Here is a 10,599-nt window from a genome sequence, read left to right on the forward strand (position 1 = left end):
GCAGAGAGGAGGAGGTTGGTGTGGAGCACAGGCAGCACCAAGCCTGCCCCGTGAGCTGAGGGCCTGCAGTCTGTGGCTGGAATCAGGATGGACACCAAGGCAGGACCCCCAGAGGTATGTACCAATGAGGCCAGGGCAGATGCGAAAAGCCAGGCCTGGGAAAGGGGATGCTGTCTGCCTCCCTATGGCCTCAGCCTCCTGGCAACCCCAGGTCCAGAGAGTCACACAGCCTCCAGCTAGTCCTGTAGATGACTGGCTCCTTCCCCAATCCGTGCAGCTGGGTGATACCCAGCCAGGTGACAGCTGGGCCCTCTACCTCAGCCTGGGACTGGCAGCCGTGCCTAATGCCCTGCAGGGCAGAAAATCTGGCACCTTCAGCCATGACCTCTGATGCCTGCAGGGTCTTATGCTATCTACCATGGGACAAGGGGGCTACAGTCCTACTCTCCAAGGGTCTCTCAGCTCGAGCCAACCTGGCTTGCGGGCCTCCCGGGTTCCATTGGAAGAGGAGGTGTTGAGGCACTCTGGGGTCTGTAGTCCTGGGAGGGGCCTTGGACAGGCTCCAAGTCTGAGATGGGGCCTGCAAGAAGCAGGGCCTCTGTGCTCTGAGCTGCCCATCTGCCTGGAGCATTTAAGGGAGCAAGGGCCCTCTCTGGTGAGGGCAGGGAGGGTGGGGAGCAGCTGTCCAAGGACGGCCCTGGCACTTTGTTGCCCAGCCACAGCCCAGGATTCTGTTTCTCTCTGAGAGTTAGTGGGGGAGGGCAAAGGCCTGATGCTGGGCCCTGAATCCCTGGGGACAGTGGGGACACGGTAGGCACCCTGAGGTCCCCTCTGCGTGGTGGGGGGAGCAACCCCCGGAGTTCAGCTCTGGGGTGGGGTCGGCACCCGACCCACCTCTGCAGGACCCCCCAGTGTGCGAGGAGTTGGGCCAGAGTGACTTGGCCTGAGTCCCCGCCCCCACACTTGGTTTATGCTCCTACCCCCAATCTCCCATAACGCTCGGTCTCCAGGGCAGACACAGCCCAGGCCTGACTCCTATGGCGTTCCCACCCCCTGCTGAGGCAGGCCAGGTTCTCAAAGGCCTCATCCGTGACCTGTGGGAGGATAGCCCTGACGAACCCCAGTGGCCTGGAGGCCAAGCTGGCTGCTCCCAGGTGGACAGCCAACCCACAGAGCCCCTGGGTCCCAGCGCCCAGCCTGGCTGCAGACACAGGCACTCAGCACTGCCCAGGCCCAGGCCTCAAACCTTGGATACCTCCCCATCCCGGCCAGCGGCCAGCCAGCTCCTGCCCTGGTGGATGCCTCAGTCAGAGGCTGGCCAGTCAGGTGTCCATGCTGGGCACAGACCCCTCCCTGCACCTGGGGAGGGCGCCTCTGTATTTGTGAGGCACCCTTCCCCATCGTGGCACCTGGGGCAGCCTGACTGCTTGCTTTGAGGGTGGGATTGGGGGTGGGAGCCCACATGCCACGGGGCTCGGATGGCCTGGCTCCCAGGTCCTTATGGGGTGACCGCTCTGAGAAGACAAGGCGAGTCTCTGTAGCAGAGGACAACCGCCTCCCCCAGCAGTGCAGGGGTCTCACTCTGTCGCCATCTCTGCCCTCTCCACGCCTAGCCTCTCCAGCCAGGGTGCTGCCCCGTTGACTCCTCTGACCTGTGGCTCTCAGGAGGGGCTGCCGTGGGGCCAAGACAGGAGCCCAGCCCAGGAGGGAAGCAGTTATTTATAGGCCAGCAATAAGAGGACCAAGCGACAAAAGCAGAAATGGGGCTTTCAGACACAGTTTCAGTCGTGGTTGAAACAGGGAACTGAGACACAAATACCTAGATACTCACTGAGCATCGCTGAGTGGGAGACCCTGATGGGGAGACACAGAAAGCTGGGGCATGTGGCCAGGCACAGACGCCCACCCCGCCCCACACGCTTGGCCCAGCCTCAGCCCTGGGGACCGCCTTAGCAGCAGTCCCTCCGGCTTGGCCAGGGGACAGGGCAGGTGACATGTGGCCGGCTGCGGGCTCCAACACCCACACGGCTTGTCCTTGTGGAAAGCATACCCCCAACATCCAGGGTGTGACCTCAGGCATGAGAGGGATGCTTTTGGGGGCTTATGTGGGTGTCTGTGCAGGGGTGTCTCCAGTGCCTAGCTGCCCAGGCACTGAGGGGCAGTTGTGGGTGGGGCTGGAGCTGCTGGTGATGCCAGGCTGCCCTGTGCAGATGCTGAAGCCTCTTCGAAGAGCGGCAGTGACCCCCATGTGGCCGTGCTCCATGCTGCCCCGCCGCCTGTGGGACAGAGAGGCTGGCACGGTAGGACTGGGGGGCCCCAGGGAGGAGGTGGCTGGGATCAGTGGCCTTTCAGAAGCTGTGAGCCAGAGTGGAGAGGACACAAGCAGCCTTGAGGGGGCCTCCACCCTCAAGGAGGGGAGCAGAGGTGCCCTGATCGGTGGGCAAGGCAAGCCTCCCTGGGCTGCTCCAGACCTTCCCTTTGTCCCCCTGCTGGAGGTGCTGGGGACAGCCAGTTACCACGGGCCACAGCATTGCAGAGTGGGCTGCAGGCCCCCCGACCCCTGCCACCACCCTGGGCTGGGGCCCTTCTCTGTATCACCCTCCCCTCTCCCTTGTCCACCCTAGTCCCACCCCAGCAGCAGCACAGGTCCAGGGAAGTCAAGATGGTCTCTGTCTCAGCACTGGAGGGGCCATGGTGGCCCAACCAGAAGTCAACCCCCCACCTGTCCTGGTGACCCTGCGGGTGCTGCCCCATCCAGTTGCAGGTCCTGGGAGTGCTGGCTATGCTGTGGCTGGGCTCCATGGCTCTTACCTACCTCCTGTGGCAAGTGCGCCGTCCTCCCACCTGGGGCCAGGTGCAGCCCAAGGACGTGCCCAGGTCCTGGGGGCATGGTTCCAGCCCAGCTCTGGAGCCCCTGGAAGCGGAGGTCAGGAAGCAGAGGGACTCCTGCCAGTAAGTGAGCCTATGGAGGCCTGCCTGGGCAGGTCTCAGTTTGGGGCTGCTGCCTGTGTTTCTGCCCTTGGATCTGCCCATGAGATAAGGGTGGCCCCTCTACCAGCTCCTCTAGAAGGTGCAGGTCACCCGGGAGGGCCACAACCATATGAGCTGGCGTGGGGGCTGGGGACAGGGCAGGCGTGTGGTGCTTTTTGCAGCAAACAAAGGCTGCCACCCGGGGGATCTGACAGGCTGGAAATCACTGCCTGTGCTGAGCTCACCCCCTCAGTCTTTCCACTCCTGGGGCGCAGTGTCACTGTCCCCTCCCGCCCCTCAGCCTTCCCTCCCACCCTTCTTTCCCTGCGGTTGGGGTCCTGGAATCGCAGAACTGCCCTGGAGGAACCTGTTGGGCCATCTTGCACACATTCCCTGGAAATGGAATCTCGCCTGCCCCTGGCCCAGCCTTTCCCTTCCAGGCCAGCTCTGGCCGCCACCAAGGGCTTCCACACCAGGAGGCCACCCCAGACTCCAGACTCCACAGCTCTGCTCTGCTCTTCTCGGCTTCAGGAGCAGCTGCTCCCTGTGGGCAGTGCCTCAGGGTTGGGTGGGGCCAGGACCCCCCAGTCTAACCTGCTCTGGACCAGGCAGCCCCTCTCAGACTCCTTCCCAACGTGCTCCTGGGTATCCCATCCCAGCAGCATGCTGGGCTCAGGCCCACCCTGCCCAGTCTGTTTTGTTGCCTATACCTTAAACCCTTACCCTGCACACTTGGCCTGGGCTCATCCCAGGGGCCACCTGAGCAACAGTTGCTCTGGCTTGGCAGCGGGATGGGGCAGGTGATGTGAGGCAGGTTGGGGGCTCCTGCGCCCATACTGAGCCCTGTGTGGCTCTCTCCACAGGCTTGTCCTTGTGGAAAGCATCCCCCAGGACCTGCCATTTGCAGCCGGCAGCCTCTCCGCCCAGCCTCTGGGCCAGGCCTGGCTGCAGCTGCTGGACACTGCCCAGGAGAGCGTCCACGTGGCTTCATACTACTGGTCCCTCACAGGGCCCGACATTGGGGTCAACGACTCATCTTCCCAGCTGGTGCGCCCCGCCCTGACCCCACCGCATCCTGGTGCTGGAAACACAGCAAGTCAGGCTGCCCATCTATGTAGGGGTCTCGGGCACCAGGCCCAGGGGCTCAACTCGGTGGTAGGGTCTAGCATGGAGCAGGGATTAGGCCACTCCCTTGGGGGCTCTAAGGGCAGAGGTGTCAAGGAGCTGGGCCTCTGGGTGACTAAACACTCAGACTGGGCCTGGTGCAGTTTGGCTCTCAACCAAGGGTCATCCATATACTTGACCTGACCTTGAGCTGTGGGCAGTCCAAGGTAGGCCTCCTGAGGAGGGCATGGGTCCTAGTGGGGATGCGGAGGAGAGGGCAGCCTGAGGTCAGCTTTCATGGCTGGCCTGGCCTTGCAGGGAGAGGCCCTTCTGCAGAAGCTGCAGCAGCTGCTGGGCAGGAACATTTCCTTGGCTGTGGCCACCAGCAGTCCAACACTGGCCAGGAAGTCCACCGACCTGCAGGTCCTGGCTGCCCGAGGTGGGTACCTGCACCATGCTGGGCCCCACTGCCCTAGCATCAGGCATGGGCTGTCTGGCTGGCACCATGGGACAAGGAAAAGGGGCGGGGGTGGGAAAGGTGTCCTGGGCTTCTCTAGGACACCCCAGGAGGGCAGGACCCAGGGCTCCGAGGTCCTTTGAGTCAGCTTCACCTGGGCATAGGGCTGGTTCCAAGGAACCAAAAGTGCCATTTTCCACAGGGCAGAGCATGGGTGGCTTCGGAGCCCTGCTGAGCCCAGCAGCTCTGACCCCTGGCTGGAGGCTCAGGCTGGGACCTCTGGCTGGGGAGCAAGAGGCCATGGGCAGTCACCACAAAGGCAGGCTCTGGAGCTGAGCTGCCCAGAGGGACCCTGGGCCAGTCTATCCCTCAGTGTCCTCACCTATAAAATGGGGATGAGGATAGCAGCAGCTTAGTAGGACTGTTGTGGGGACATCCGAGTCAACCCCACTGTCATGAGCTTGGGGTCAGGCTCACCATGAAGCTGGCATTTAGCAAGACCTAGTCCATCCCATTGCCTGAACTCTCCACCAGGTGCCCAGGTACGACGGGTGCCCATGGGGCGGCTCACCAGGGGCGTTTTGCACTCCAAATTCTGGGTTGTGGATGGACGGCACATATACATGGGCAGTGCCAACATGGACTGGCGGTCCCTGACGCAGGTGAGTGCCAGGGCCCTAACATAGGAGGCCGCCTGAAGCTCTTCCCCTCCTGAACTCTGGGGACTTGGCCTGACATCTCAGTGCATCTGGAGAAAGTCGTGTAGTACTGTTTACAATGTCACCATGGCAGAAACAATTGGAGACTGGTCTAATAAATGATGGAATTCTACACAGCCACTGAACTCATGCTGTGGAATCACATTAAATGACATGGAAAGATGTTCAAGTCACATTATCCAGGGAAACATGCAGATTACAAAACACACGCCTTTTTAGGAAAAGCAATGCATGAAAAATGTGTCAGAATGGTCATGGCAAAGGCAACCCTGGTTATCACTTGACAGTGGTATTAAGAATGATCCCATTCTTAATGCCTTGATGCATTTTCTATTGTTTTTGTAATAAACATGTATTGCTTTGATCATTGGAATACAATGTTCAAAAACACAGGGACCTGCTGGGCACTCCTCCCACCAGCACACTCTTACAGATTCCTACAGGCAATGCTTCCCACAAGTGGGGACCCGTGGGGCAGGGGCTGTGCCTGCCCCAGCATCCCTGGCCTGGGTGGAGTGGGGTGGAGGCCCCACAGAGGGGATTTTCTCCGACAGCACCTGACTTTGGTCTCTGCAGGTGAAGGAGCTTGGCGCTGTCATCTATAACTGCAGCCACCTGGCCCAAGACCTGGAGAAGACCTTCCAGACCTACTGGGTGCTGGGGGTGCCCAAGGCTGTCCTCCCCAAAACCTGGCCTCAGAACTTCTCATCTCACATCAACCGTTTCCAGCCCTTCCAGGGCCTCTTTGATGGGGTGCCCACCACTGCCTACTTCTCAGTAAGGCGGGTTGAGAAGGAGCCCATCAGAGACCCCTGCTCTGCCCTGGCTGGCCAGACCCACAGGGAGCCCTCGGCTGGCCCTGCAGACACCAGCAGCATCAGCCGGGTCTTCAGGCAGCCAGCACCATGGGTGGGACTGTGGCCCTGGGGTGAGCAGCAGGCTGGCATCAGCAGGCTCTGGGCTGTGCCTGGAGGCAGGCTTAGCTCCAGGAGGACAGCTGGTCAGCACCATCCCTGGGAAACAGGCTGCCTAGGAGGTGATGGGAGGCCCTGGGGCCCTGGGAGTCTCTAGACTGCTGGAAGACGCCAAGGGGCTTAGCTGGGCACTGGAGAGGGAGGGGAACCCCACTTGCTCTGTGGGGAAGGAAGGGAAGAGTGAGGGGTAGGCAGATCCTCCTTTATCAGCCCACGGGGGTGGGGGTGGACAGCCCCCCAGCCAGCCCAGGACTGGTCTGCAGTAGAGGCTGTATCAGAACAAGGGAAATCTCCCTAGATGGGGCGGGGGGGGGGGGGGTTGGCACCCTGAAGGGAGTGGAGAAGCATCCCCATGGCCAGAAACTGTTTCTGGGAAGTCAATCCAGCCTGGAGCCCAGGGCGGTCCAGCTGCTTTCCGTCGCTCTGCCAGGCCTCAGCCAGTCCCCAGGACCCCTGTGGAACCGACCCCTTTTTTCGTCATGTTTCCAGGCACCTGGGCCCCATCCCTCCACCACCACATGGGGCCTCTTGGGTGGTGCATGGTGGGGTCACAAGTTCAGAATGGACTGGGCTGGCAGAGCCTTCAGGGACCCCTCTCCCGTCACAGGCATCGCCACCCGCACTCTGTCCCCAGGGCCGCACCCCTGACCTGGAGGCGCTGTTGGCGGTGATGGGGAGCGCCCAGGAGTTCATCTATGCCTCCGTGATGGAGTATTTCCCTACCACGCGCTTCAGCCACCCCCGCAGGTAGGTCTGAGCGGGAGGCGGGCAGCCTGCTCTGCTGATGGGCAGCTCCTGGGCACGTCCCCTTCTGCTGGGACCCCTGCCGGGCCGGGGGCTTGTAAGCAGAGCCCCGCCTCTCTCCACCCCAAGGTACTGGCCGGTGCTGGACAACGCGCTGCGGGCGGCAGCCTTCAGCAAGGGTGTGCGCGTGCGCCTGCTGGTCAGCTGCGGACTCAACACGGACCCCACCATGTTCCCCTATCTGCGGTCCCTGCAGGCGCTCAGCAACCCCGCGGCCAACGTCTCTGTGGACGTGGTGAGGGCGCGCTCCCAGCCGGGCGTGGGGAAGGCGCCCTCCTCCCGCCCTTCCTGACGCGCTGCCTCTGCTCCCCTAAGAAAGTCTTCATCGTGCCGGTGGGGAATCATTCCAACATCCCGTTCAGCAGGGTGAACCACAGCAAGTTCATGGTCACGGAGAAGGCAGCCTACATAGGTGAGCGCCAGCAGATCACGGCGGGCGGGCCCCAGGGTGGCCAGGCACGGGCGAGGGAGGCAGTGGCTTTGTGACCGGCGTGGACACCTCAGGACAGAGGGGCCGCTGCTGAAGGGGGACAGGGTCTCCATGGAGTTCCGGGAACCAGGCCACCCGCCTGTCACCTGGCCCCACAGGGCCCCAGAACACTGAGTCAGGACGCCTGGCGCCGCGTGGTGAGGATGGAGTTCCTCCGCGACCAGCTGTCCCTCCCGCACCTAAGCGAGGGGCTTCCCCGGCTGGGGTCTGATGACAGTGGAGGGGCCAGCTGCCAACCGTCCCCAAACCCGTAGCCGGGCCTGGCGCTGAGCGGGCTGCGGAGAGGCCTGTGGGAGCCGGCGCCCAAGCGTCTCCTCCGTCCTCCCCACAGGCACCTCCAACTGGTCGGAGGATTACTTCAGCAGCACGACGGGGGTGGGCCTGGTGGTCACCCAGAGCCCCGGCGCGCAGCCCGCGGGGGCCACGGTACAGGAGCAGCTGCGGCAGCTCTTTGAGCGGGACTGGAGTTCGCGCTACGCCGTCGGCCTGGACGGACAGGCTCCGGGCCAGGACTGCGTTTGGCAGGGCTGAGGGGGGCCCTTTTTTCTCTCGGCGACCCCGCCCCGTCCCCGCCCTCCCCTCTGACCCGGCCTGGGCTTCAGCAGCTTCCTCCTGTAAGCAGCCCGGGTCGGCACTGAGCCAGGAGCCGCCTGCGACCGCCCGGGCGCCGCGCACCGCCCGCCAGCTCTCTGATTTCCGAGTCCAGCCCCCCTAAGCCCCGCCTCCTCCAGGGAGCCCTCCAGGAGGCCCCTACCCTGACTCCTGGCCCACAGGCCAGGCCTAAAAAACACTCGTGGCTTCCCAGTGCCTCTGTGTGAGTCCAGCGCTGGCGGCCCTTCATCCTTTTGCCAAGGGCCCGCCTCTACGCGCCCGCCACTGCGAAGCCGCGCCGCGCGACTGCCGTGGCAGCGCCTCAGCTAGTCCGGGGTGCGCGAGAACCCGGGGCGGGGCGGGGACCAGACGGGACCCCCGGGCGGAGCGAACCCTCAATCGCCCACCCCGCGCCGAGTTGCCGCGCTCCGGAACCCAAATCCCCGCCCAGCGGCTGCCGTGGGGAGCGAGAGCCGCGGAGCCCACGCCCGGGACTCCCGCAGAGGGAACGCAGACCAAGGCGCAGCGCCGCGCACCCACCGCCAGGGGGCGGCTCCTACGGCGCCGGACAGGTGCGGCGAGGGAGGGGAGCGGGGCTGAGGGGACGGGGAGGCCGGGAGGGGAGGGGACGCGCGGCTGAGGGGACGGGGAGGCCGGGAGGGGACCCGCGGCTGAGGGGACGGGGAGGCCGGGAGGGGAGGGGACGCGCGGCTGAGGGGACGGGGAGGCCGGGAGGGGACCCGCGGCTGAGGGGACGGGGAGACCGGGAGGGGACCCGCGGCTGAGGGGCGGAGAGGGCGGGAGGGGACCCGGGGTTGGGGGACGGGGAGGAGGGGAGGGGACCTGGGGCTGGGGAAAGGGGAGGGCGAGAAGGGACTAGGCGCTGAGGGAATGGGAAGGGCGGGAGGGGACCCGTGGCTGAGGGGATGGGGAGGCCGGGAGGAGATCCGCGGCTGAGGGGACGGAGAGGGCGTGAGGGGACCCGGGGTTGGGGGACGGGGAGGAGGGGAGGGGACCCGCGGCTGAGGGGACGGGGAGGGCGGGAGGGGACCCGGGGTTGGGGGACGGGGAGGAGGGGAGGGGACCTGGGGCTGGGGGAAGGGGAGGTCGAGAAGGGACCAAGCGCTGAGGGAATGGGAAGGGCGGGAGGGGACCCGCGGCTGAGGGGATGGGGAGGGCGGGAGGGGACCTGGGGCTGGGGGAAGGGGAGGGCGAGAGGGGACCCGGCGCTGAGGGAGTGGGAAGGGCGGGAGGGGACCTGCGGCTGAGGGGACGGGGAGGACGCGAGGCGACCGGGGCTGAGGGATGGGGAAGTCGGGAGGGGACCCTCGGCTGAAGGGATCAGGAGAGTGGAAGTCGGGAGGGGACCCCTGACGGGGAGGGTAAGAGGGAGGGAACCCAGGACCGAGAGAACAGGTCCCGCGTGAGGGCTGGGGAGACAGGCCGGCGACGGTAGGGGTGCGCAAGGCTGTGTGGTTTGTGGGCTGTTGTGCTTGGGCTGTTGTGCAGGGCGGGTCCAAGAATGTGGGGGCGGGACTGTCCTGGGGATGCAGGGCCCAGGATTGGTGCATGGGGCTGAGAGGACCAGCATTTGAGCTGGAGGGCAGGAAGGTGACTCCAATCTGAGACCAGGACTTGGATGCGGCTCCACTGGAACTCACCCTATCCTGGGAGCCACCTGGGCACCTGTGCTGCAGATGCAGGATTCGAACCCAGGTCTGGCCACTCCGTTCCCACTCTTCTGCTATGAATGCTGGGCCAGAAGCCTTCTCAAAGCTCCCTGGCTTGTCTCACCTGATGGTTCCTGACCAAGACCACAGGGTACCCTCCCCTGGTGGAGGTCCATGGGGCCACCCCTAGGCTGGAGTTCAGGGACAGTGCAGCGGTATGAAGGAGCACTGGAGCTGAATGGACCCCAGGGTGCCCTGAATGCTCTCCCAGTCTTGGGGCACCACTTTCCTACCCTTCTCTACTTCTCTGCTTTTCCTACCCTTCTCTACCTTTTTCCTTCCTATTTTTGTGTCCCTGCCACACTGTGAACTCAGCCCTATCTTCCTCTTCCCTCTTCGCTTTGGGGAAAGCTAGCGAAGTTCATCTAAGGTACAGTACAAGTTACTTTTCTGTTCGATTGGTGACCTCAAACTTCCCCCATCTAAAGGACGCCTTAGACCTCAGCATTCTATCTGTGCAGAAAGTCTCCTACACCCATCCTGCCTCCCTGCCCAAGCTTGTGAAAAGTTTGCTGCAGATGCTGCAGGAGGATGGGGATCCACACAGCCCTGCAAGGCCTCAGGAGCCTCTGGGAGCTGCTTTGTATGTGAGCTGCACTTGGCCAGGCCAAGCTCTGGCAGCTGCAGTGGCTGCTCCCTGTGGCTTCCTATCCCTCATCCATGCTCCAAATCTCCTCAGCAACCATCTGCCAAAAAGCTGCGTGGCAACACCTGGCTCAGAATCTGATATCATCCCAGACTAAGCTCTGCCCTCCAGAGT

General features: G+C 63.7%; 1 protein-coding gene across 2 annotated transcripts in view; it reads left to right on the plus strand.

The window, feature by feature from the left end:
* PLD4 (phospholipase D family member 4) overlaps positions 1–10,599 on the plus strand; it is a 13,226-nt gene continuing 2,627 nt past the window's right edge. The window contains exons 1-11 of one of the 2 annotated variants that reach the window (XM_015454259.4): positions 1–114; positions 2,211–2,300; positions 2,759–2,952; positions 3,834–4,017; positions 4,393–4,513; positions 5,066–5,193; positions 5,827–6,027; positions 6,832–6,971; positions 7,098–7,263; positions 7,344–7,440; positions 7,850–8,681. In XM_015454259.4, the coding sequence (XP_015309745.1) occupies positions 88–114; positions 2,211–2,300; positions 2,759–2,952; positions 3,834–4,017; positions 4,393–4,513; positions 5,066–5,193; positions 5,827–6,027; positions 6,832–6,971; positions 7,098–7,263; positions 7,344–7,440; positions 7,850–8,049 (1,548 nt within the window). In that variant the 5' untranslated portion in view covers positions 1–87 and the 3' untranslated portion in view covers positions 8,050–8,681. Of the gene's footprint in view, positions 115–2,210; positions 2,301–2,758; positions 2,953–3,833; positions 4,018–4,392; positions 4,514–5,065; positions 5,194–5,826; positions 6,028–6,831; positions 6,972–7,097; positions 7,264–7,343; positions 7,441–7,849; positions 8,682–10,599 lie in introns of those variants that run through there. The other variant, XM_015454260.4, reaches the window with a different exon arrangement.

This window comes from Macaca fascicularis, chromosome 7, assembly GCF_037993035.2.
Source record: "Macaca fascicularis isolate 582-1 chromosome 7, T2T-MFA8v1.1".
Taxonomy (NCBI): Eukaryota; Metazoa; Chordata; class Mammalia; order Primates; family Cercopithecidae; genus Macaca; species Macaca fascicularis.